Raw genomic sequence first — 27,130 nt, 5'->3', positions numbered from 1 at the left:
TCCATCAGCAACTATATGGACAAAAATGAAAAAAACAAGTATGAAGTCTGTTTTGCATTATAAACTTGTAAGCATTCTATTCAAACCAATTTTCTTTGAGTAAAAACTTCATGGCGTCATCAAAGCCATGTCGATACAGTGATTCCATTTCCGTCCTGCGTGGTGGGAAAAGGGCTTGGTGAAGCCTCACCAGGTTTGCCACGGACACCTAGAACAGAAGAACAAATGGAAGCTATGGGACATTACCGTACAGGTAAGTGTAACCTAAGATTTCTTACCATGGATGCAAATGGTGATTTTAAAACATGAGTTTGAGAAAATCGAACTTTAAAGGTTTAACTTCAGCCGGAGAGTAGCTGAGGGTTTCTCAGCCTGGGCACTGTGGACGTGTGGGGTCAGATACTAGTTTGTTGGAAGCATGTGGCAGTTTTTAGGTGGTTATCTTCAAATATAACGGAACCTCTGACTCACCATTATGTCCTGATTGGCGATATTAACGTGGAGATCCAGCTGCCCTTTGTCCTGCGGGGAGATATCCAGTCGTCCACTGAAGGGTGAGATGGTCACCGTCCGGCCTACAGGCAGAATGGGAAGGCTGTTCGTGAGGCCTCCATCTACCCACTTCTGTGGAAAGAAACACCCCTTGTCAGCACATGTCAATGACATACCTCCCACTGGAAGATGAGCACAGAGTTTTCAATAGGACTCTTTCCTTCCAATAGAATCCATGTCCTGCAAATGCTCTTAAATTACGATTTATCATCACCAATCGGATTGGTGATGTTTGTATAAACCTTTGTACACCTATCATTTACCCATATAATGAGAACCTCACAGAATTGGGAAGGCTCTTCAGTTGGTTATTTTTTTTTTTAAGATTTTATTTATTTATTCGTGACACAGAAAGAGAGGGAGGTAGAGGCAGAGGGAGAAGCAAGCCCCCCTTGGAGCAGGGAGCCTGATGCAGGACTCGCTCCCAGGACTCTGAGATCCTGACCTGAGTTGAAGGAAGACACCCAACTAACTGAGACACCCAGGACCCCCTCTCCAGTTCTTTCAAAGCTTTAACTAGATTATTATACATAAGATGTACCTAAATGTTTATGACAACAGTGCATACACAAGAAGACATGTAATAAGGTTGGGGTTCATCATTGAATCAAAGTGGAAAGCCACGTTTACTGTTGATACTGAGTAAACCATCTACCACCACGGGACATTCCATTTTTATTACCAACACTAGAAACTGGCATTTTCTGTAGCAACCTTAAAAGTACGCCAAACAGCCAGAAATCCTGCTATTTCCAAAGTGGCTCCTGTGTTTAAGACAGGAGGTTTCAAAGCCACAAAGAACGGGAAGTACTACATTAAAAAAGCAAAGCCCAGTGAACTCAGAAGAGGTTCTGTGTTTGCAGACCCATACCCAGAGGAGAAAGATGGACAGAGCTGGTAAGAAAACCTTCTTAGAGGCTCCTGAACAGTTGTGGTGAAAAAGGACAACTAAAGAAACAGGACGATGATATTCCTTAGCTATCCATTTCAATGCAAAAGAGTGTCAAGCATCTTTTGAATGGACAGTATTGACATCATCAGCTCTCACGATACACGAAGACACACACAGAACTAAAGTACAAATCCTCCAAGCTGTATCTGTGATTGGAAATATCCTTCAGTTGACAGGGAAAAAAACAAAGTCTGATAATGGTTGAGAAGCCCACAAAAGCAGCTTTAGTGGAGAATTCTGTTATACTAAGTTTCCCCTGAACATTTGGAATGCATGTAGGAAAACCACAGCTGTTCTGTTCAGCCCAAAGGCAGAGGGAGGAGGGAGAAGCGGGTTCGTATCAAATGCCCTGACCTTGCCTAAAACATACATTCATTCTGTTCTAAGGTGTCTCTTGTGTTTTTAAGTGTCTTTTTCACTCATTTTTGTTGCTAACGCTAATGACTGAGTGATCAGTCCTGCAGTGTTTACAGTGGCTTTGGCCAGCCGCTACGTCCCCGCCCCAGAGAGAATAAATGTAAATACATGAAAAAGTGAAAGGGTGTTGAAAATTTGAGGGGATTGCATTTTGGTCTTGGAGAAAACAGAAGTAGATTAGAGTATAATGAAACTGATCTGCATAACTTGCATATCGTCGTTCTTTTTAAAAGAACATAACACACATTATCATGTAATTCCATTCTATGTATCATATAGACGCGTATTCATATGTGTTTGTTTGTGTTTAACACACCCATGTTCCCATGTGTCTGTGCACGTTTATATAAACAGTTTAAAATAAGGGAGATTTGCAGTGAGAAGGCCCCAAAGTATCTGCTCCCGTGCCTTCCTGTCCCAGAACTTCCTTTTGTTTTGTTTTGTTTTTCTGGTTGCTTTGGGCATGGATACGGATTTCTGGAATATGTTAATACCTAGAAAGGAAGAAAAAAAAGAAAACCTTCCAAAATGATCGTTCATATTCTCAATAGAGTAGATCACCAGTGATGTAACAATCTGTGCAGTTTTCATCAAGGGAAATTAAAAGTATGTACCGTGTGTCATACGAGCTCATCTGACTCCCTCAGCTTAAGGAAATGAAGGGCAGTCTGGCTCATCACATCGCAGAGTGTTCTAATTTACCAGAGGGTTAATGACTGCTGTTTCCGGGAACTGAAAAGTCCTTCTCCAAATTCTCTTCACTCTTGTTAGCTTATTCTAAGATTGGATAAATGACGGTGGAGAGCGTATAGCTTATCAAATGCCTTGATTAAATTTGCACCATGACCAGCTCCTCTATAACCACAACTCGATACCAGTGCAGACACTCCAAGCACGGTGCATCCGACTCCTGATTTATGCTCAGGACCTGCTGTATCGTTCCCCAAAGCCACACATCCATGCAGGCATGCTGATTCTAGCAAAAGCTCTAGAAACAACAGTGACAGCAGGAAACATCCCTCCACCCCAAACTCAAAGTGGAAATATTTCCTATCTAGTGTGCTCTAGTGTAAAAGTCTGCGTTTTAAATGCTGCTGTCCATGGAGTCTCTGGCTGTTTGCTACAGTCTCCTGCAAGCCATCTCCTCCTCCCACGCTGTGGGCAGCATTCTGTAAGCTGGTAACTACCATCTTGAGCTTCTGTGATTCCAGCATCTTCTGCAGGGAGGAAACCAAACCGTGCTGGTTCTTCCCCTGATGGTCTTGTATCACTTCTAAAGGGACAGTGGGAACTGTCACATGGCAAACAGGCCAGCTTATGCACGTGTCAGGACTTGTCAGATTCTGCCTTGCACATGGATGTGCTCTGGGAACATGCGATGGACATGCCCCGAGGGTTATGAATTCAGGCAAGTCTTGTTACGTAGCTAAAGGGGAAAACCTTCTTAAAGAAAAACCTAGGGAAGTAATCTCTACTGTAAGGGCCTATGAATTCATTCTGGGAGTATTTCAGGGCATCTAGTGTGTGCCCGGACTCGTGGCGGACACTGAGATACGTATGTTCGTGAGAAAGACTTGATGCAGGGCTGAAATATCTTCAGTGTTTTGTTCAGAAAGGAAGTGAGTACAAAGTAGTTTGTCAGGAGAATGGAGGAGATGTTGAAAGCTATAATTATTATAAGTACCATGGCACAGGGCCTAATGGTTTCAACCTCTCCCATCTTACCTAGTTTAATCTCTACGAGAATGCTAACAGATAGGAAGGTCATGCTAGTACAACCAGTTTTCTCACTTTACAGAAAAGGAAATTGAGGCTTGCAGGATTGCTTGGTGTCTAGGTTATAGGTTGGCAAAGTGCGGCCCACCACCTGCTTTTTTAATAAAGTTTTATTGGCATATAGCCGTGTCCTTTCAGTTACGTATTGCTGTGCTGCTTTTCCACTATGCCAGCAAACTTGAGTAGCTGTGTCAACAGAGACTATTTGTCCCAGCATGCCAGAAGTATTTCCTACCGGATGCTTTTCGGAAAATACCTGCCAACCCCTGCTGTGGAGCATGCAAGCAGAAGGGGTACAGCTGGTCTTCTCACTGGCACTCTTCCTTCTCCCACACTGTAGAACAGCCATGGAGATCAGAACTGTTTCCTGCAGGGTGGGGGAGGCGGGGCCTGGGGCGGTAAGTGTAGTCTGAAGAATCACTCTGTGTTTTCAAACATGTCTTGTATGATATAGAGGAAAAATAGTTATGTCCAACAGAACATTCTTGGTCCTTGATTCTCAAAATAGAGGGAGGAGAGACAGAGAGACAAGGAGATAGGTCAGAATCTCCCATTCGAAGTGAAGAAACACAGGAGGGGAGGAGAGATAGATGAGCTTTCCTTAATACAAGGGAGACAGCTTAAAATAAATAAAAAGTTTAAGAAGAGGTTGAACAACCCTGCTACTATTTTACTCAAGATTATTGGTACATTGTTGACTTCATTTTTGAATTTCTAATTTTTCATTAAAAAATGATACTCAATTTTGAGAAAACACTGAGTGTTACATCAGAAATATTCCCTGGAGGACTAATGTAACTTTTCAAACAGACAATTCAAAACATTTTAGAATGTTGCTGAAAACTAAGATCTTGTCTTTCAGATTAACTGTGAATTGATAAGCAGCTTCGCATCCAGCCGAATCTAGCCGGCTCTCATGGGACTGAGCCACATATCCATGTGAAACGTCTAAATCATGAAGAATTAGACGCCTAAGGTCTGTAGCAATCATTTCATATAAATACATAGTAACAGAGTATTCCATAGTTATCTTTCCCACAAATATGTCAATAATGAAAGAATGAATAATCCATAACCTTGCAAAATGCTCAACAGACCAGAATAAGTCAATGTTAAATATTCTCTATATAACAAAATATTACCTAAATTCTATTTCAGACCAAAAAACAAAACAAAACCCTAAAATCCCGCAGCTTTTCTTGTGATCTGCATTTATCAGCTCTAGAGATGTTCTTATTCTGCTATTCTGACATTTACGTCACTTATCAATGATAAAGCCATCTCTTAAAAAACAAAACAAAACAGATAGTTAAGAGCTGCTCTTGGAAATGCTCGGTTTTGTTTCAAACTGATGGCAAGGACCTGTGAAAACGTGGCCTGACGGTATGCATGTCCAGAGGCCATACATATGGACGGAACGTTCATCAGTAAGAAATACAAGCCTGACCTTCAGTATGTTTGCATTCTTTCATTCAAGTATTCAGCTGTTAATGACGACCTGCCATAAACAGAGTACTAAAAATGGTCTTATAACATGAAGCCAGTAAAAGCTACAAGAACTTGTTTTTGTTTTTTTGTTTTTTTTTAACTTAAGTTAAAGGAAGTAGAGGTCATACCCCTTCAAACAGCTGGTAGACAGGTGAGGAAGGAAATGTACTGTCTGTCAAGTTAATCTTTAGTGTTACGGAAGTCTGACACTTTTAAGTGACTAATAATTGATTTTAAAAATAAAAATATTAGGTCCACAAAGAAATATTAATAAAATCCAGTATGTTCGATACGTAGGTTCTAGCAGATGTGGACCAAGGTCTGTACGTGCCACGGGAGTGGGAAGAGCGGAGTGGGCACGTGGCCCTTCTTGGCCTCCACCACACGGGCACTGCTCTGCGTCCCATGGCTCGACGGCCCCAATGCAAGTCAGCCTCAGTTCCCTTTGCCCTCACTGCCGACACGACCTCCGTCACTGCAGAGAAACCACCACAGCAAACACACCAGTCAAGACGCGAGTTCCATGAAAACACGAAAACCTACAACAGGAGAGGTGTTTTCAGCAGGATGGAAATGTTTTTGTAATTTAAATCCTAGCAAAAGCTCACACCCACAGCAAAACACTGCGTTTAAAGCAGAGTTCACATTTCCCTGAAAATGGAACGATTCTGGAAAACAACTTGGCCTAGAAACCTTCTAAACCTGTGGGAGGCCATCAGGCTGATGGAGAGTCCATGTTGAGCACAGAGCAACGCTGCCATGTCCTTCCGGGTCTGCATCCATGGAAAAGGTCTCCGAGGGCTCTGTCCGTCCTCAGGCACATGCCGTCTCCTCTTTGTGGACACCAGTAAACCACCAGGGAAAACCGAGTGCTTTCAGAAAGCATTAAAATTAAGTAGTTATCATGTATCTGCTCTGCACAGACATGGGTAATCAGCAAGACCTTGTCCTCCTGCCCAAGGTCACGGGCCTCAGTGCTGGTCTCCATCGCTCTCACAGCTCGGGGGCTGCATTCCCTGCCGTTGAGCTGTGGCTGTGTTTCCGCATTCACGTCCAAGTGCTCAGTCATATAATGGGAAACTCAGCTGAGAACAGCTGACCCCTGTAACCATTGCTAGCTGTCAGGTCACAAACCCAAGAAGTGGGAATGGGGATGGAGGGAAATAAACTTGAGATTTTTTTTTTTTTTTTTTTAAAGGAATGCACTAAGCAAAGTGGGGCAAGAGGCACAGTAGAGACACAAACATTGGAGATCATCCTGGGAAAGCTGCCCCCTTACTAGCTACATGACCTCAGGGAAGGACCTCAGGGAAGTAAATTGAACATCTTGGCATCTGCACATCCTCATCTATAAAATACTGTGTAGTAATCCCTTCTGTTGCAGCTGACAGAAAACAATCATAGCACAAGTTTTACTTCCTTTTCTGGGAAAAAGAAAATGCACGATGGAGTGGTACGGGTGGCCTCCCCAAATCACTCAGGGCCGAGGTCTTTTCCAGCTCACTCCGTGACAATCTCCAGCCTGTGATTTCTGACCTCATGATCCACAACAGCTGCTACAGTTCCAGCCATCACAACTAAGTTCTGGGCAGCAGGAAGTCAACAAAGGTAAGTCCCACTGTAATTCAGCTTATCTCTCTGGCCAGCACTTAAATGTGTAGTCACACCTAGCTACAAGGGAAGTTGGGAAATGTGGCCTTTTAAACATGCTGCTCCAAGTCCAGCTAATGGCCGTGACTCTGTTGTAAGGAAGGAGAGAAAAATTCATGGTGCAAGAAAACTAGAAGCCTGTTCCACCTGTACCTCTTTCGTGATACTCTTACTAATACTTCAACAGGGAAGTGTTTAGCATAGTCTTAGAGCTCACAGGGCTCTGGGACTCAGCTCTACTGTCACCTTGACCCCATGCTCCCTTTCTGAAGTCCCTATCTCCTTACCATCACATGCTGTATCTACATCCTGCCTGCTCAGTCACCACCTCTTAATCATTGATCAGATTGGCAATTCTGGGGGCACCTGGGTGGCTCAGTCATTAAGCGTCTACCTTCAGCTCAGGGCGTGATCCTGGCGTTCTGGGATCGAGCCCCACATCAGGCTCCTCTGCTGGGAGCCTGCTTCGTCCTTTCCCACTCCCCCTGCCTGGGTTCCCTCTCTCGCTAGCTGTCTCTCTCTCTCTGTCAAATAAATAAAATCTTAAAAAAAAAAAAATAGGCAATTCTGATGATTCTGGATTCCTGAAACCCTCTTTCATAATATATAATCTCTAAAAGACCTTACCATTGTTTCCCATTTAGCCATTTCTATCATTGTCTATTATAAATTCAAGCTTTGAAGTAAAATCATTACATTTCAGATGATTATAAAGTTAACGTTCCTAAAATAGAGTTGATTTTGATAGCATCTGTATTCAAAATTTACAGCTAAAGATAAATATTAACTTTTACTCCTACAGTAAGAGGGAAAAGGTTCTTAACTGACTTTAATTAATTTAAACTGTAGTACATTTCAAATAAAATTTCAGATGACAACATAGCTCACAGTCCTTGGGAACCAAATACCTGTTAGCTCTGAGAGACAGTATGAACGATAGGGGGAACAAACCCTGCTTTCCATAAGCTGATGTTTAAATCATTTTATGTTGCTCTTAACAAGAATGTATATTTTATTTCTAAGCAGTCACAAGGAGGGTGTTAGCTTTCTGTATGTACCGTACGCATATGGCTAATCAGTAGCGTTCAAGTCAGAATAATGGTCTGTCTTAGGCTCTGTGTCTTAGTATCTACATGACCTCCCAGCTACTTAACCTCTCTGGCCCTTGCTCTCCTCATCTGTCCCTTTAGACCACCATCCTGGGGCGGATCCATTTGGGCCCAAGATTGTACAGGAAGCAAAGGATTGGAAAGGCCAGGAGAGCTCAAAGAAAGAAACCATGAGAACTCAGAGAGGTTCCCAATCATATTAGGTAAGAGATTTATAAAAATGCGTTCCTTCTGTACAGGTATCGTGCTGGGCCCTCAAAGTGACTGAGTGAATGTATGAATGAATGAATGACAGATACCATTTTTCATTACACACTTAGGAATAAATACATATTAGGTATATATGAAACAAATGAAACGAATGGCATTTATTCATCCATGAGTATGTGCCTGGTCTTGGGTGTTATGTAGATACTGTATTTGAGGGGCCCTGGGTGGCTCAGTCAGTTAAGCATCTGCCTTTGGCTCAGGTCACGATCCCAGGGTCTGTTTCTCCCTCTGCCTCTGCCCCTGTTCATGCAGGCTCTCTCTCTTTCTTTCTCACCAAAATTAATAAAATCTTTAAAAAAGATACCATATTTGATTATACAATATGTATGTTTAGTATGTGTTAAGTAGATGCCGTATGTGATTATAAATACAGACCTCTGTTTGTTTAAGAAGATAGTGCATTTGATTTTAAAATGCATACTTCTGGATGTGTCAGATAGTGTATCCCTTATAAATACATATCTCTTATGTGTATTAAAAAGATACTGTATTTGTGGTACAGCCACTCTGGAAAACAGTGTGGAGGTCCCTTAAAAAGTTAAAAATTGAGCTACCCTATGACCCAGCCATTGCACTACTGGGTATTTACCCCAAAGATACAGACGTAGTGAAGAGAAGGGCCATATGCACCCCAATGTTCATAGCAGCAATGTCCACAATAGCTAAATCATGGAAGGAGCCGAGATGCCCTTCAACAGATGACTGGATTAAGAAGTTGTGGTCCATATATACAATGGAATATTACTCAGCTATCAGAAAGAATGAGTTCTCAACATTTGCTGCAACATGGATGGGACTGGAGGAGATAATGCTAAGTGAAATAAGTCAAACAGAGAAAGACAATTATCTTATGATTTCTCTCATCTATGGAACATAAGAACTAGGAAGATCGGTAAGGAAGAAAGGGATAAAGAAAGGGGGGTAATCAGAAGGGGGAATGAAACATGAGAGACTATGGACCATGAGAAACAAATTGAGGGCCTCAGAGGGGATGGGGGTGGGGGAATGGGATAGACCGGTGTTGGGTAGTAAGGAGGGCACGTATTGCATGGTGCACTGGGTGTTATACGCAACTAATGAATCATCGAGCCTTACATCGGAAACCGGGGATGTACTGTATGGTGACTAACATAATATAATAAAAAATCATTAAAAAAAAAAAAAGATACTGTATTCGATTACAAATATATATCTCCGGTATGTGTTAAGTACATCTTGTATTTGATTATAAAATGTATCTCTCTGGTATGTGTTAAATAGATTGTGTATTTGATCATAAAGTGTGTGTCTGTGTGGAGGAGCCGAAGAGGGTAGGATGATGAACACTGAATGCAGCCACGGTGCAGAATGCAGAAAGGAGCTAGCTCAGGTACCTTCCCATAAGGGCGCCTGGGGGGCTTAGTCGGTAGACGGTCTGCCTGCAGCTCGGGTCATGATCCTAGGGTTCTGGGATTGAGCTCTGCATCGGGCTCCCTGCTCAGAGGGAAGCCTGCTTCTCCTCCTGCCTCTCCCGCTGACTCAAGTTTGTGCTCTCTCACTCTTTCCTCCTTTCTCAAATAAATAAAATCTTTAAAAATACCTCCCCATAGTGCTGACTGAGACCAGACTGCTGGGTGCTCACGTCTCCCTTTCTCTCCCAGAACCCGCCTCCTGCCTTGAGTGTCAGCCCCACGTGAAGAGAGCTCTCCTGGAACGCAGACTGCCTGACAAACACTTGGGTACGTGAAGGGCCTGGGAGAAGAGGGCCTTGCTCCCGGGTCAGGGGCTCCTGTGTGGGGCACGGGGGGCAGTGCTCCAGCTTTGGCTGGGCAAGGGAGGGTGTGTGGCATCCTGATGCCTTTTCCCACCTGACAGCATAGGTCTGCTTATAGAAGCAGCTGTAAAGAGGACTTTATTTTTTGAAGTCCTTTACTCTTTTTTTTAACAAAAGGGATGAGGTTTTTAATCAGATGAAAAAAGGAGTATCTCAGTCATTCTGAATCTGAAGATCTTGACAGTAACGTGCCAGGGCCCCTGTACTTGATTTTTTCTTTTTTCTGTTACAATCAAAACTATTTATGAAACAAATCATATAAACTGATTTGCAACCACCCGAATAATTACAAAATTGGATCCTTCAAAGGAAACATATTACTGCTGGAAGTACGGATAATTCATCAGTGATGAGAACGTTACCTGCCCTTTGTATTCCACTGGTTTCAGTCCTGCGTACACGGGCACGAAGCTGCTGGCCAACAGAACCTAGAGGAATAACATAAACAGCTCGTAAACGTAGGCATTAGCACGCATGCCACAGATTTGATAAATTTACTATCAGATGTGAAATCTTTCAAAAAATAATGACATTTACTATAAAGAATGAAATGAGTTCCATCTATGTCAAGTGCACACAGGACACCGTTGAATAGAAGATAACACTTCTGATATCTGAAAAGACCTTGAAGAGATATGAACAATTCAATGTTCTGTGAACCCGTGGACTTCACCTGAGTAACATCGGGATTTTAACTGTAGACGACCAAGTCATTACAACATGGATCTCCAGGTAGGTCTCAATTCTTGAGTATGTGCTCATAAATTATTTACAGTGCTCTCGCATATACTGTAAAAATCATTCTAAAGTCTCACCCCTGTGATGCCGGGCTGGCTCAGTGCGTAGAGCCTGTGACCCTTGATCTTGGGGTCATGAGTTTGAGGCCCACGTTGGCGGTAGAGTTTTCTTTTTAAAGAAAAAAAAGAAAAGAAAAGAAAGTTGCACTCTTAGTTTTCAGAGGCACGAGCCCCTCTGGTTCTTACAGGGGAGACTGGTCTGCAGCTTCGGGGGTGTTCTAATTTGTCACCAGGATGTTGCTAAGGGGAGCAACACATTTCATGCGTTAGCAACATGGTCTAGATACGTAATGAGACAGTGGCAGGTAGGGGCACCAATTATCCCTTACCTTTCTTTGAAAAAGTGAAAAAAGATTGCCATTTAAAACAGCAACCCAACGGAAGAAGCCGGGCAGTGGCAACCTTTCTGAGATGTACATGTTTTATTTTCCAGTATAGTTTCCAAATCCCTCCTATTCTATTTGGAAAGATACAGCATTAGACACTGAATATTGAGGATCTAATCTTTCAACTAGTAAGCAAAGACGCTACAGCTGTTTATTGAAATTTCATGAGATTGGGGGGGCATATATTATTCAGAAATGGATTATGGCCCCCAAACTGTTTTGTAAATCACCCATGTATAATTATTTAGAACTCAGAGGGCATTTCCCCCAAAGAAACAGTACTACAGGTATGTTTTCTGAGGTTAGCCCTCAAAGGCCAATTTATTCCAAATTGAAAAAATAATAGATCTGGACTCCAGCAAATGCACTTTCTACAGGAAGAGTCCTCTCTGGGTTGTCACCTGACACAGCTGGAATGCATGTATGTCTCCATCCTGCACCTGCAAGTTGGCACCCACTTTCCTCTGCAGCAGCTCCTCCTGGCTGCTCACTGCCCGAAGAGGCTAACGGGAGAGCAGTCTGTTTCCTGCATAGTCAGCCAGTCCTTCTCAGGGCTCATACTGGACAGATGACTGTCGTGATCTCCCCTTCCCCATGGTGGGAATGGAGGCCCCCTGGAGCTTCCCTGCCAGTCTGAACAGTGGGAGAAACGAGGATTCTGCCATGTTGTTGGGGGCATGTCGATGACAGAGAGAGCGGTCCTGCTTGTAACTGCCCTCACAGCACCGGGCTCTTGACAGGGGGCCCAGAAGCACCTGGGGCATCAGATTTGTGTAGTAGCAAACTCGGTGATGTCACAGCACAATGCAAGGACTCCAGCAGGAATGAGGGAAGAGAGTGACACAGGTCACACATCCGTGCTGTCCCAAGCTGTTGCTTGGTGCCAGAAGCAGCTACATAATTTGTGTGCCCGGTGCAAAATGAAATACAGGTGTTAAGAGTTGCAAGATATCATGGGGCGCCTGGGTGGCACAGCAGTTAAGCGTCTGCCTTCGGCTCAGGGCGTGATCCTGGCGATCTGGGATCGAGCCCCACATCAGGCTCGTCTGCTATGAGCCTGATTCTTCCTCTCCCACTCCCCCTGCTTGTGTTCCCTCTCTCGCTGGCTGTCTCTATCTCTGTCGAATAAATAAATTAAAAAAATCTTAAAAAAAAAAAAAAGAATTGCAAGATGTCAATAGCAGGGCATCAAACCAAAGTACGATGGTAATCTTGTGCGAGACTTGTGAACCGTCGACAAAGAAGAGTGAGTGTAGACAGGCGTGTCCTTAGGCATTCCTCTTGAAATGGGCGGCTGGACAGAATGGTGTGCCGTGACGTTTGGCACACCTAGCGTACAAAGGAGCAAAGCAGGAGTGAGCGTGGTCTCTGGATTTGTGGGAGATCACTTCCCAAGCCCGCGGGGGACGACAGGACAGAAACCAACCTTCTAGGCCCCAAAATATCAGCAGTCAGGGGTTTTTCAGAGAAAGGCTGTTCGCCGTTACAGGCACTGCATTCCCCCTAACTAAATTTGGCTCCGTCATCAATTGACTACCCCTCCAAAGAAACAATTACACACTGTAGGTATGTTTTGCAGGCACACTGTGGCTATTTAGTGAAGTTATTTGGCAAAATGCAACATTGCACTGTAGCGATAACTGGAACAGTTTGTGGATAGCACACATATTGTGAAATTGCCGTACTTAACGCTCTTTAAAGAATCAAAGACACTCTGTACATATAACAATTTATTTCAGTACGCCGCACAATTAGATCTGCCCTCCAAAAAAAAAAAAAAAAATCACTACCATTAGAATCAGAATTATGTGTTTTTTCCCCCATGTGTCAGAGTATAATGTGAAGTTCACAAGTTAATGCTTGATCTCTTTTGCAGTGTTTGGTTGAAAAATACTCCTCAATTACTTTCCTACAGATAAGAACAGTACAAACCCCCCTCACTGATAGGAAGAGCTCATCCAACAGGAAAATGCCTGCCACTGCTCTCAGTCAATGTATCTATTCTGTCATACCGCACTTCCCTTTTATACGTGCTGCTGATTTGTATATCAAACTAAGTTTCGTGGGGAAATTAGCTTCCACAGTTAGGACCGAAGTAGCTTTTCTTATTCACGGTCCGCTTCCTGCCATTTTATTGGAGGCAAAGAGGGTTTTCTAAGGAAGGAGACAAACGCAGACATTCTCAGGCCACTTGATAAGACAGTAGACCTAAATGTGTCCTCCTGCCTGTCTTGCTGTGTTGTTTTCCCAGAGAGATTTTTCTCACCAGTAAATCGCAATACATGGAGTGCAGAGGTTCTCATCAAGGGCAGGGGGTGTTTTTGTTTCGCGATGTGTGGAGACAGTACTGTGTGTCACAGCTGTGTCTGGGGGGCGGGGGTACTACTGGCATCTGGTGGGTAGAGCCCAGAAAGCCTTGTAAACACGCTGTAGTGCACAGGTCGTACCACCACAGAGAAGTAGAGGACCCCCAAATATCAGGGGCATCATGGTTGACAACACTGACGCAGAAATCAGGGTCTTGCCATTCGCGGCCCATCGCAGGGCCCAGCACTTTAAGCAATGGACGTAGGTGCAAACATTGGTTTGCTTTCTGTCTCATTCTTACTAAATATACAACGATAAAAATAACAGTGACTTCCTGCAGCAACTGTACCAACACTGCCAAGTGCATATTCAATACACGTTCTGACTAGCTCTTTTCATTTCACATTTTATAGAAAAGGGGTGTTTAGGAAATTATGTGGCCTGGCTCCCTTAGAGAATACATTCCCAACAAGTTCCATTTATGCCTAGAGTTTGCTGTGGGGTTTAATGAGGATCTGGCTGTTTATTCAGAGCCTGCTGGTGTAGTTGAAATTCAAAGACAGATTCAAATTTATCTTCCCCAGTCTTCCCAAGATAATGACCAATCTTAAATTCAGGCCTTATTTCACCTTCAGAAGGCTACATGTGAGAAGATCTTGCTCTAAGAGCATTCTCGCCACGTGTGCAGAAATCTAGGACATGGTAGCAATGGAGACAGGCTCGTTCATCCCCCAAGGGACGTGGTTCTGCACGAAAGCTTTCCTGGGAATATAGATCAGCGAGCATTCACTTGGGTCGAGAGACCAGCTCAGACCACATATGTCCATCGGTTTTAAACATGAAGAATTCAATGACGGATCCTAATTCAGACAAGTGGCCAACAGCGCCGTTCCTCAGCATGGTTAATTTCAAAATCATTTCTGCTCAGCTGTGCTAGTGACATACGAGTGTCTTATAAACAAAGGATTTACCTCCCTCATCACACTTTGCTGAAGGCTCAGATTAAAATGTGCTTGGATTTCCTGACGGCACGTTTCCTTGGGAAGAAAAACAGCCCAGACTTCAGGGGATACTGTGTAAAGGGGCTCGCGAGTAAAGGACTTGCCACACACCCATGGCACATGGGAGAAGAGTCAGAAGGTCCAAGACCCTGAGCCGGTGGGTACTCAAGAGGACCTGAGGACGCCCTTCCACACACGTGGTCTTCATGACAGTTTGTGCGGTAGGTGGCTCAGTGTGGATTCCAACTTATGAAGAATCCAAGGCACTGAGAAATTGTGCCAACAATCCCATCCACGCTCCACCGAACAGAAGTGCTAGGCTCTTCCAGTACCAAAGTACCGTCTGCCTTTGCAAAATAGGATCTCAATTTGAGGTTGATCTGTTGACAACAACCGACCCACAGCCATGAATGATCAGTGGATTTCATCCTCCTCGGGAACATTTCATCTGCCCCTCAACTCACCGCAAAAAAAAAAAAAAAAAAAAAAAAAAAAGAGTGTGGTATCCAAAATGGATCTCTCTGGTTGTGGAGAACAAAATGCAAAGCATTGGGAGGAGGGGGCCTCTTGGGGCTCTGGTCTAAGTCTATAAAGGTTTCTTCCATCTGGGGATCATCTCCTACTTGTACGGTAGCATATATCACATGTGTCACCCTCTTTTGGCTCAGTCGCTACTGGGGAGCAGGGGCGGACTTGGCATGAGTAAATTCTGGACAAAGTAGTATCCAAAGACCACATGCCTGTCTTGTAGTGGTATATAGAGAATGGGGGGGAGGGGGAGGATACCACCACCAACAGCCCTGAGCATCTTCGTCTTATGCAGGCTGCTGTAACAACATACTACAAACTGGGTGACTTAACAGCAGACATTTATCACAGTTCTAGGGGCTGCAAAGTGCAAGAACAGAGCACCTGCAAATCTCGTGTCTGGTGAGAGCCCACTTCCCATCTTCTCACTGTGTCCTCTTGTGGCCAAAGGGGCAAGAGTGTTCTCTGGGTCGCTTTATAAGGGGGCACTCTTCCCATTCGTGAGTATTCTGCCTTCATAACCTAATCACTTCCCAAAGGCACCACCTGCTAATACCATCTCATGGGGATTAGGGTCAACCCGAATTTTGGTGACAGAAACATTCAAAACATAGCATTCCAACCTTGGGTCCCCCAAATTCATGTCCTTCTTGCATGCACAATATATCCAGTCCTTCCCAACAGCCAAAAAAAAGGTCTCAATTTGTTCTAGCATCAACTCAAAGTTTAAAGTTCCAAGTCTCACCTAAATATCATCTCAATCAACTGGGTGAGACTCGAGGTACCATTCATCCTGAGGCAATCTGTTCTCCAGCTGTGAACCTGTGAGATCATGTCATGTGCTTCTAAAATATGTGGTGAGAAGGCACAGGATAGACATTCCCATTCCAAAAGGGAGAAACAGGAAAGCAAAAAGAGGTAACATGTTCAGAGCAAGTCTGAAACCCAAGGGCGCAAATGCCATTAGACCTTAAGGCTTGAGGATAATCCTCTTTGGCTTGATGTCCCGTCCTGCAGGCCCGTGGTGGCAGGGTCCGGGTTCTGAAGCTTTGCTGCGCAGGGGTGGGGCCCCACCTCTGAGTGTCCTGCCACAAGTTCCCCAGAACTTGCCTCTTGTCTGGGGTCTCCACAGTGGCCCTACTGCTGTGGCTCCGAGCGGGGAAGGACTGTCCAGGGAGAAGTGAGTGTGTCTACGTTGCCCTTATACTCTGGGCTTCTCAGGAGAGGAGCAGCCCTGAGGATCTGTGCAGTGCCTCAGGGTCATACTTCCATTGTCTTGGACAATAGTCCTCGCTTCTCTTTAGATAGCTGACAGCATTCCCCTTAAGGTGTCCGTTTGGCCACACCTTCCAGTTCTGTTCTAAAGACGCTGTTACTCTTTTCAATAAGGACAGGCGGAGAATGGTCCAAATCTTTAAGCTCTACCTCACTTTTGATAATCAAGTCCATCTTTAAGTCATTTTCTCTCTTCTTGCATTTCACATAAACAGTCAAGAGAAACTAGGCAGCTCCTTCAACACTCTGCTTAGAATGAGGCCTCATCAAATACCCATTTTTACTCTGACAAGTTGTACCTTCCAGAAAGTACCAGGAGCCTTCATTGATACCTCATAGCAGGGAGGGCCTTTCCTCCAGTGTCCAAGACCTTGTCCTCGTTTCTGAGACCTCATGAGAATGGCGTTACTGTCCATAGTCCTACCACCATTCTGCTCACAGGCCCTTAGGGAGTCACTGAGAAGATGGCGGCTCTGTCTCCAGCTCGCCTCTTTCTTGTCCGAGTCCTCTTCAGAAGCATCTCTAAAGGTCCACTCACAGCGATGTGGGCTCTTTGTAGCACGTACATCTACGTTCTTCCAGCCTCTGTCCATTACCCAGTTCCACAGCGTCCCCACTTCCCAGTACCCGTTTCCCGTCTTCATGCATTTGGGATGCTAGAGAAAACTACCACAGCCTCGTGGCTTCTACACAACAGAAACTGCTTTCTCCCATTTCTGGAGGCGGGGACGTCTGAGGTCACCGTGCCGGCAGATTCAGTGCCTACTGAGAGTTGCTTCTCGCTGTGTCCTCACAAGGCGGAAAGGCAGAGCTAGCTGTCTGGGGTCTGTTTTATCAGGGCACTGATCCCATTTATGAGGGCTCTACCTTCATGACCTCTTCACCTCCCAAAGGTCCACCTCCTGATCCTGTCCCGTCAGGGATTGCGAATTCCCGTGGGGGGCTGCAGACATTCAGATCATAGCACTGAGTTACATCACTGTGCACGCGAGATTCAGAACACTATGGAAATCCAATCCCGAAGAAAGGGAATCTTTGCACCACAGAATTGGTCAACACAGGTTCGTAGAAAACACTCAACTATCGTTGCAGATATCAAATGAAAGAATCATCTTTCGTGCAACGAGAAGCAAAGTTAATTAATATAATTTAAGTAGGAGTCCTCACAGAAACGCACATTTATAAAAGAAAACCCGTGGTGAAGAGGGGTAACATGCCCCAAAAGATGGCAAAACGAGGTAGTAATTCATTTCCTGAGATACTGTACGTGTAGGTTAGCACACTGTTTGTGAACACGGAGGCTAAGTAACACACAGGGAGAGCACTAAATGTGCAAGAAAGGGTAAATCTTCCTGCTCAGAAAGAAAGCTGTGACACTTCCCATTTCACGACTGACTCATACAGGCATGCTGACCAGAAACGTGTGTGGCTTAGTATCAGATATGTTGACTATTTACTGAATACTGGCTGTAGTCAACATGCACACAGGGCTTTCCTGCTGAAACACACTTTTACTTGCTTTATTCCATTGTTCTCCATGGTAACAGAGATTGACTTACTATGTCCATTTCACAGTTGGAAAAACTGAGGCTCAAACATAATTAGCCCCGGGGGACACTGTCAGGAAATGGCAGACCTAGATATGAATGTTGAGAGATGTGCATAAATATGATTACTGTAAGAGAGCACACACACACACACACACACACACACCCCACACACACACACACAAATGAATTGACATACATACACGCATGCACACACATGCTTTAACATACATAGACACCCTGTTTGTAATTAAAGGTGGCAGTCACCTGGTAGATAATAAAGAGCCCAGCGTTTAAAAAAACAATAAAAACACTAGTTTGAAAGGGAGTAAACAAGTTAATGATAAAATGGGTATAAAATGCAACATGGTGGTTGAAATCCCTAGTATTTAGTGCTCCCAGATTCCTTCTCTAGCTACCAGTTGATACCTGACATCCTCTACCTCTGGTTTTGGCCTCAGTCTCTCTGTCTCTGTCTGTCTTTATCACCTCCAGAATTTTCAAATACTGGGAAGTAAACCCAAGGCTGTGTGTTCAGAGCCAGGTATGCAAAGTTCCCAGGAGACTCAAGTGTGCACTGTGGGGATGCTTCCCCTCTTGGCTTTGGGAGGCTTCCCGTCTCCCCGTGAGGGAGGGAAGTGGAAGGGCTGGCAGGCGGCTTCCTCCTCTCCCTCAGCACTGCACTAGGTGGTCAGAATGGCCATCCTGCCGCATGAAGACAGGGCATTGCACCACTGGACTCTTTGTTACTCAGAGCACAGAAGCAGATGATGTCCCCACCCAGGAGGGAGTTTGCTTTCTTTCCCCTCCATGCCTTTTCTTCTTCCCTCTGCTAGTCTCCACCAGTCTTAACTGTTGAACTAAACGCTCCTTTTGAGTATTCCAGGCATGGATTTTAGACATTTTATAGCCACTGTCTGCCGTCAAGGAACTATCCATCCTTCCTATTTTTAGTTCTGAAAAAGGTTAGAGCATTCTGCTAAATATTTAAAATGCTTCTTGTATAACCTAGGATAAATGTTAATTATTCAATTATTCTCCTTACAAGATATTACACATTTGTGTCAACTATTTCTCTTCTGTTCAATGAACTCAAGTAATTATACCAATTCACTGAATAGTTATTATCCAAAACAAAGGAAATTGAAAAAAAATCATGTTTACTTACTGCAATAGTTTGCTATTGCTGCTGTAACACATTACTAGAAACTTAGAGGCTTTAAAGTAACAAACGCGTACCTTTTACCATGCAGTGTAGCAACCAGAACCTCTCGGGAAGCTAAAACCAGGGTGTTGGGAGGGCTACCTTCCGTCTGGGAGGCTGGAGGGGAGAATGTTTCCTGCGCGTTCAGATAGTGGCAGGAGTCACTTCTACTGGCTGCAGGACCCCTTTGTTTTGCTGGCTGTCAGGGGATGGCCCACAGCACCTACTACCTCTGTGATATTCTAGCATGACTGTTCAGAATGAGCAATGGTGCCTGGCATCCAGGGAAGATCTCTGCTTTTAAGGACTTAGGAATTAGGTTGGAACCACCAGATAATCCAGGGTCATCTCCCCATTTCAAGATCTTTACCTCAATTATATGTACAAAATCCTTTTTGCCATGGGAGGTGACATATCCACAGGTGCTGGAGATTAGGGTGTGGGCATCTTTGGAGACCACCACTCAGCCAGTCACATTGCCACATGAAAGGAATTGAGAGGGGGATGATTTCATCCAGCATGTGATGTCATCAAGCAAAACGTTGGACATCTGGACCGTAGTCCCAGCTGGGCCACTGACCAGCTCACTTATTCTGTTAAGTACATTCAACATGTAGGATCCAGATGCTTTGTTCTTTTTTTTTTTTTTTTTTTAAATAGGTTCCACACCCCGTGTGGATCCCGATGTGGGGCCTGAACTCAACAACCCTGACATCAAGACCCGAGCCATGATCAAGAATTGGATGCTCCCGGCTCCTGGGTGGCTCAGTGGCTTAGGTGTCTGCCTTTGGCTCAGGTCCTCATCTCAGGGTCCTGGGATCGAGCCCCACATCGGGCTCTCTACTCAGCTGGGAGCCTGCTTCTCCCTCTCTCTGCTCCTGCTCTGTCTCTCTCAAATAAAAAACCAAAATCTTAAAAAAAAAAAAAAAAAAAGAGTCGGATGCTCAACTGACCAAGTCACCGACACGCCCCTTCTTTTGTTTTGTTCTCAATGAAGCCGTTGTCACAGATCCACCTCCGTTCATTTCTGTATCCATTCCCATTCACTGGCTGATGCCATATTGATGGCGCAGGGACTATCACAGTGGACAAATCAGAGCAACCCCTGCCCGCCTGGAGCTTACACTCTCGTGAAGGAAGACGGACAATAAACACTAAATGGGTAAAGCAGCAAACTACGTAGTATGTGAACAGTCATGGGTAAGTTAGGAGGGGTTACGGGAAACCCCAGGGGCTCTGCTACTGTCAAGATGGAAGCCAAGGATGGATGCAATGAGCAGGTAACAACTGGATCGAATGCTTCCTGCTTTCTGACACAGTGACCGCAGTCCTACTGCCCGCCAGCCAGAAGAGGCCTTCCAGCACACGGACAGCCCCCCGTATCTCTGCTGACATTGGCAGGTGGTGACAACTCAGGCATGGACTGACCAACTCCTCCCTTTATAGTTTGCAAGTCTCCACGAGATTATAGAAAAATGTCTTTTTCTAAGATGGAAACACTATTAATTTATAAGTGCAAGACGGCATAGTCAGCACACCAAGGAAAAATATTCTAATCTATTAAGTCACAAAGTAATTTTACTTGTCAGTTCAACATTTCATTAGGTATTTCAAATTATATCATTCACACAGTAAAACTCCAACAGTTAGACTCGACAGTAAAAATCAATGCGTTTATCAAGTAATTCAGGCAGAACTTTCACCAGTTACCCTCAATCCATCGCCCACTGCTGTGTCCAAACACACATTCTCTGTATTATCTGAAGCTGGCCGTGATTCCCACCAAAGGGAAAACAGAGAAAAAACTGCCCAGCTTTTGTAAGAAAAACGCGCTCTTTCCAATTTACAAAGATTTGATGTATTAGCTTAGCAAGCACACTGTTATTTGCAACTCTAGCCAAAGTATTTCCCAGAGATAATAAATTCGCAACTGAGCAACCTTCAAATGTGTCTGGACAGAAAAGCATGAAAACAAAATGAGAGGAAGAAATGGCACATTAGATTGGAAAGTCAACAGACCTAGGGTCCAGAATGCGTTGCCACAGGCAGTTGCTATGACCTTGAACACATCACGTAAAAGCTCTCCACCCATTTCTTCTCTTTAAAAGCAGGAAAGAGTACAAAGGCAGTAATCGCACCGGTCCTACCTGATGTACAGAAGGCCTGCGGAAGAGTGAATAAGACAGCACGTGTACGAAGCCTGACGTGAACTGGGAGATACCAGCTATGTCATTCAAGGCACTTAGTGCTGCTACCCAGCCACACGGGCAGCCTGCCTCCCAGGTGCACGGGGATGTGCTGACAATCATGGGAAAAACATGGAACCACTACGGGAGGTCTTGGGAGCCTCCGAGGTGGCCTCTGAGGGACACTGGTTAACCCGTTCATCAAACACTTATCACGCACTCACCCTCTCCCAGGCATGATAGGAAACCCTGGATCTAGAGAACGTGGTCATGCTCCTTGTCTGGGAGAAGTCATTAAATCAGGCCTTGCTGAATTGCTCTAACACGAGAGGAGGCTGTGTTACCTTGATGAGGTCCTCCCTCGAGGGAAAAGTGGAGACCAGGTAATTTTCTCTGGTTTTGGTGTTGGTGATGGATACGTGCAGTCGGTTGTGGGCCAGCTCGTGAGCGTTGGAAGGGAGAATCAACTCCATTCCGTTTCTGAAGAAGATAAAGTGACCCGCGTTATTCACCTTGAATTATCGAACGCCTTGTAAATATTTTAGAAGGGAGAAAGCTGAGCTGAGCATGCCACAGTTTATACAGAGCGTCCCCAACACTCATGTGCTTTGGGGGAAATGTTCTATATACATGTATATACCTCAATCGGGCCATGAAATCATAGCCAGGTGTTACTGCCCCAAAAGACTGCCTTCGGATTTCTTCGGCGAACTTGTAGGTAAATTCGTTACATTCCTGAAAAAGGAAATGAATAGGTGAACCTATAATTTGTAAAGAAAAAAAAAAAATTCCTTGTTTTTCCAGAATCCTGTGGCCATCACCAAACCACCTGGACCCTAGATCTTATCAACACAACCCTTAGCCTTTCCTTTGGTGCCCCTTTCCTTCACAGCTACGTGAATCCCCACCAGACCTGGCCCTCACCCACCATTCTTAGTCCCTAGGCAAGCTATGCGTTCTCCCAAGTCCGATCTTTTTTCCCTTTCTTCTCTTTTTAAACCACCTCAAATGGCTTCACCCACATCTGGGAAAACCTTAAAGGCTCAATTCTGATTCTCATTTAGCACAACTGACCTCCTCTCCCATCCCAATTCTGTGGTTTCTGAAACAGTCCGATTACAGCAGTACCGATTACTAATGTCAATACCAATGACCAAGATAGGAGTCGTGATGACTACTGTTTGTCTTTGGACATGAGTCTTGGGCATTGGTCTTGGGCATTGGTAGTCTCTGAGTAGTGAGGAGGGTAGGCGTCTGTGCTGGGATTCACTGATGTAGCTTCTGTTAGTTCATCTTCACATAACCCTGCAAGGTGGGTATAATACCCCACTTGACAAGAAAACTGAGGTTTGGGAATATTAAACATCTTTCCCAATATCTCATCAAAACTCCTGCAGAGTTAGGATCTGAACCCAGGTCTATGTTTCCTTTATTAATTCATGCATGATGCAACCTATACCGGGTCTTAGGCACTGGGATTCAGGTGGAATGAGATTCAAAGAGCCCCTGCCCTCATGAGACCTAGGACTGTCTCAGTGCGTAGATCCCAGAGCAGTATGAGAGCGGTAAGCAGAATCAAGCTTCCCACCCCCAAGGATGGCTACATTCTAGTCTCTGGATTCTGTGAACGTTTCCTTACATGACAAAAGAGATTCTGCAGATGTGAATAAGTTAAAGATTTTGAGATGGGGAGGTTATCCTGGATGATCTAGGTGAGTCCAATGTAATCACAAGGTCTCTGTAAGTGAAAGAGGGAGGCTGGAGTATCAGAAAGGGAAGATGCTGTGTTTAAGGCTTAAAGATGGAGGGAGGGGCCCTGAGCCCAGGAATGCAGGCTGCCTCCAAAAACCGTAAAACGCCAGGAAACAGATTTTCCTCCAGATCCTCCAGAGGGAGCATTGCCTGCTGCTGATTTGAGTTTGGCCCAGTGAGAACTTTGCAGGATTATGACCTCCAGAAATGTAAGACGATACATGTGTGTCGTTTTAAGCCACCAAGTTTATGGTCATTTACTGTAGCAGAAACAAAAAACTAAGATAGGGGCATCAACCAAGGCTTCCCTCCAACGAGACATCAGGGTGAGACCTAAAATGTGAGTAGGAGCTGGACAGGAGATTGCGGGGGAAGACTGGCAGAGACAACTGTGAGCACAAGCCAGCAAGGAGCACTGACCTGAAAGTCATCCTCAGTGAGCCATGAGAGAACTAAGTCACCGGGGGTCTTGGGAGGCAGGCCAAGAAATCTGGATCCTGTCCTAAGTCAAAACAGAGCCCTGGGGGTGGGAGGGGAAGGGAGGGGGAGTAAGACAAGCAGATTTGTGTTTGTGAGGTGGTGAATGGACACGGCCCTGCTGTCGGGAATGTGTGCTCCTTCAACTAGGCCAGACTGCCCACTTAACCTACTTTCTTGTATTAACTTTAGTTACACACACACACACACACACACACGTGTGTGCCACACACAGACACACACAGACACACACTCCCCTGACCAGACTGGAAACTTATTAAGCAATGGACTTACTCATCTTTGTGTTCCCACTGTATCTAACACCATGCCTTGCAAATTATGGGCTGAGAAGAGGCTTGCAGCACTAAGCTCTTAGGTATGGACGTCTAAATTTGCCTGCCACCTAAAATACACCCGGCATCAGGTGCTCCTCTTAATTATACATGCATAAGCTCAGAACTAGATTAATTACTCACGTATTTGTCACAACACCACAAAGCTCGAGGAACCATCAGCAAGAGCTGAGCTAACATGGATGTGAATAAGTAGAAAACAGTTTGCTAAAAATCTCAAAGCAATCCTACAACTGATGTATTTCAAATGCTAAAAAGAAAAGAAATAAAATAACCTTAAGTCAACTGGCTGGAAATTTATTTTGACAAAGGAGAAATGAGGATGCTTATTTTGACTAAGGAGACACGAGCATGCTCCAGGTAAATACAGAGAATCATTCTGCACCTTCCAGTGTGAGCACCCAGTAAGTCCTGCCCTTTACCAACCCAACAACCCACCCAATTGTACCAACACAACTATATGATACAACAGGGTCTCCGATTTCTGAAAAAAAAGATACAAGAACAGGTAATCTGACTTAAATATGATATCAAGTCTCAAATCCAGAGGAACCATCAGTGTCTGAACATCACAGAATTTTAGTTAAGTGGCTGTATGTTGGCAGAATTTCCAGATCACGTTACTTCTAAATCACACTTAATACGTTTCTAAATCTGAGGATCTGAAACCAGGTCTATTCAATTGCAAAGCTAAGGATTTGCCCCACCTAAAGGAAGGATGGCACTGACAGGAGGAAACAACCCCTCATGACAGGAGGAAACAACCCCTCAGGAGTAACCAGCCTCAAGAGTTCTGGAAAGCAGTCTAACCCGTAGGATTCTGCTAGCTTGGGGGGTGTTCACACTTTACGTCTACATTCACTGCTTTCGGGTTCTCACTCTGTGCAACTGTACGGCACTGCATCCCTTCTCTAGTTTTCAATAAAGCAACTGTACAAAGACAGGAAGAAAACATAAGTGGATTCTCATACGACTTGCCTCAAATCCAGTTTCTCTTTCATAAGCAGCTCATCCTAGATGATGAGAACAAGATTCTGGATGTTAAAATTTTGTGGTTTTGACATTTCAAATGTGACTTAAATTTATTCTTGGGCATGGATGTGTTAATTATTATTCAATTATTGTTTAAAGCCATTAGAGTATGTAAGTAATGAATGGGTAGGATATTCTGCACCTATGGGAGACAGTTCTCCCAGTCAGCAAATGCATAAATGCTTTCTAGAAGCAGAAAACATTTTTACAACATAGATTGCATTAAATGTAATACCTAATGAAGGCTTATTTTCATTACTTCTGGATAAGCTGCTTGGAATTCACAATTTTTAACTGTGAGAATGAAAAACAAACAAAATCTCTGTATCATTCTGCTTAATAGAAATTATTGGTCCACATTTTTCTTTATACACCTCCTTGTAAATGGGAGGGAACAAAGCATTATCGGCCATGTGTTCCAGGCCTTGAAAACAGGGCTGGTGTTCTCATGACCAGAAAAAGAAGACATATCCTTTGCTTGAAAGAAACAGAGCTGGAATCTTTAGACTAAATACACACTCAGGAATTTAAAAAAGGCATTTTACTTCCTTGTCTCACTGTCATCCAAAATAATCTTTCCGAAATCCAGAAGACAGATCCGTAAGAATTAAATTTTGAAAGAAAAGTCTTAAGCTTTTCTGTTACCCAGGCAAAGGATTATTTCTCTGCAGTTAACTTAGTAGAGCTAACCTCCCTGCCCGTCGCTCGGTGTTAATTTCCCGACAAGGAACGCAGCCTGGTTACTACTTCATTACCTCTATTTTTTCTGGTGCTGTTAGCAGGATGGTAGCAACCAAGGATCCCGCAGAAGCCCCTGCAAAGGCCTTGACTTCTTTCAGGAGCTTTTTGCCGTGTGTACAAAGTGCAGATGCTGCCCCCAAGTGGTAAATGCCCAGAAAGCCGCATGCTGCAAATGATAAGTTGATGTGCTTCATTCGGGCTGCGACACTAATGATAGAAAACAAAAATGCTGTGAAGTTGGTGGCGTTTATTACACGTGGTGTGTTGTCTCCTGCCTCATCGTTCCAAGACTTTGTTTTAATATAACTTCTCTGTGCTAAACACAGTATCGTCAATGAAAGTGTCATTAAATAGGCAAATTTTTCAAGGAAACTTTTTACACTCTCATCTTGGCCCGATACAGTTGTATTAATTTTAAAAAGTTAAATGCCCTCTGTAGTCATCACATAGATTATGCAATCGACTATTTGATTACCCGGCAAGAAACAGATCAACAAATTAAAATTGGCAAGGCATTTAGTCTTTTTTTCTTGATCTTCTTTAAACTTTTTCGGGGACGGCTGCTATGGTGGAAGGTAAAATCGCTGCACACTAGCAAATTCCAAAAAGACATACGTGCTCTTTGCAAGTGCATCACTACATTTCAGGAGAAATCCCTGCCTCCCTTGCCCCACACTTCCATTGCAAGCATCAGTATATGTTATTTTTTAAAACCCCAAAACCAAAAAAAAAGGTGCTTACAATTATTCCATAATGCAATAAGCTATTATTCAACAAGGCAATGTATTTATTTCATTGCCTAGTTTCTCATGATAAACTAAGGTCATGACTGGCAAGGGCAATTGAAGGCTCCAAGAATTGTTATCCGCACCAACTGATTACTTGTGATCAATTTAACGATGGAACCGTGTTCCGGAAGCCTCAGTGGGCCCGATGTGAACACGTGGAGGAAATCGTACAGCCACAACGTTGCTCACCTGGATGCCCCCGGGGTCTCCTCCCCGCCCCCTGCCCCTCCCCCATTCCAGTCCGGGGAGTTCAGGTGAGGCACAGAGCCTGGGCCTCGAGTTTAGGGGCCTAAGACCTTTGTTCTATTCCGGAGGAGGCTCAGCCGAGGCAGCCGAGCCCCGGTTTAGGTTTAATTTCTGCAGACTGGAGTGGAGTGGGGGAGCTCAGCATCCGGGCAGCAGGCATGCGCAGGCCCAGCATCGGCCTGGGGGCCTGGGGGCGGCGGGGCGGGGGTCGCAGCCGCACCAGCCCGGGTGCTGGGGGGGCTGCTCCGACCCGCCCACCCCCGGGAGCGACCGCTACGGCCCAGAGCCCGCCCCGCGCCCGCCCCACGCTCGCCCCACGCTCCGCCCTACCAATGCAGGTCTGAGGCACTTCCATGTTGAACTGCTACCCCGCCCTTCCCTGGGGGCGGGGCCTGGCCGTCACTCAACAAGGCCCCGCCTATCAAGGCTGGCCCACGCTCGTGGAGGGCCTGCCCACGAAGGTCTCGCGGATGGAGTCGGGGC

At 44.7% G+C, this 27,130-nt stretch overlaps 1 protein-coding gene and 1 long non-coding RNA gene across 3 annotated transcripts; one reads left to right on the top strand and one right to left on the bottom strand.

The window, feature by feature from the left end:
* PNPLA4 (patatin like phospholipase domain containing 4) lies at positions 1-27,108 on the bottom strand. 2 transcript variants are annotated; one of them, XM_040634666.1, is made up of 7 exons: positions 26,978-27,108; positions 25,628-25,820; positions 21,899-21,993; positions 21,603-21,738; positions 10,390-10,455; positions 472-624; positions 1-208 (listed from the first exon to the last, which is right to left on the bottom strand). In XM_040634666.1, exons 2-7 carry the CDS (start codon positions 25,805-25,807, stop codon positions 77-79), a joined length of 762 nt encoding a protein of 253 aa, XP_040490600.1. In that variant the 5' UTR covers positions 25,808-25,820; positions 26,978-27,108; the 3' UTR covers positions 1-76. The 2 variants fall into 2 exon arrangements, with proteins under 2 accessions (XP_040490600.1, XP_040490609.1); XM_040634675.1 differs by lacking the exons at positions 25,628-25,820; positions 26,978-27,108 and adding an exon at positions 23,431-23,532.
* On the top strand, positions 5,039-9,672 carry LOC103666317. Its single transcript, XR_569470.2, has 3 exons — positions 5,039-6,793; positions 8,026-8,147; positions 9,475-9,672. It is a non-coding gene; the product is annotated as an uncharacterized LOC103666317 (long non-coding RNA).
* Positions 27,109-27,130: the final 22 nt, after the last annotated feature.

The sequence above is a fragment of the Ursus maritimus genome (assembly GCF_017311325.1).
Source record: "Ursus maritimus isolate PB19 chromosome X unlocalized genomic scaffold, ASM1731132v1 scaffold_X1, whole genome shotgun sequence".
Lineage (NCBI taxonomy): Eukaryota > Metazoa > Chordata > Mammalia > Carnivora > Ursidae > Ursus > Ursus maritimus.
The sequence above is the reverse complement of the archived record's forward strand: the minus strand, read 5'-3'. Positions and strand labels throughout refer to the sequence as shown.

Coding starts and splice junctions, on each gene's coding strand:
- PNPLA4 (XM_040634666.1), bottom strand. CDS start 25,807: ATGAAGCACATCAACTTATCATTTGCAGCATGCGGCTTTCTGGGCATT. Junction 21,739..21,898: donor GATTTCATGGCCCGATTGAG/GTATATACATGT, acceptor TATCTTCTTCAG/AAACGGAATGGAGTTGATTC. Junction 625..10,389: donor CAGTGGAATACAAAGGGCAG/GTAACGTTCTCA, acceptor TTCTTTCCACAG/AAGTGGGTAGATGGAGGCCT.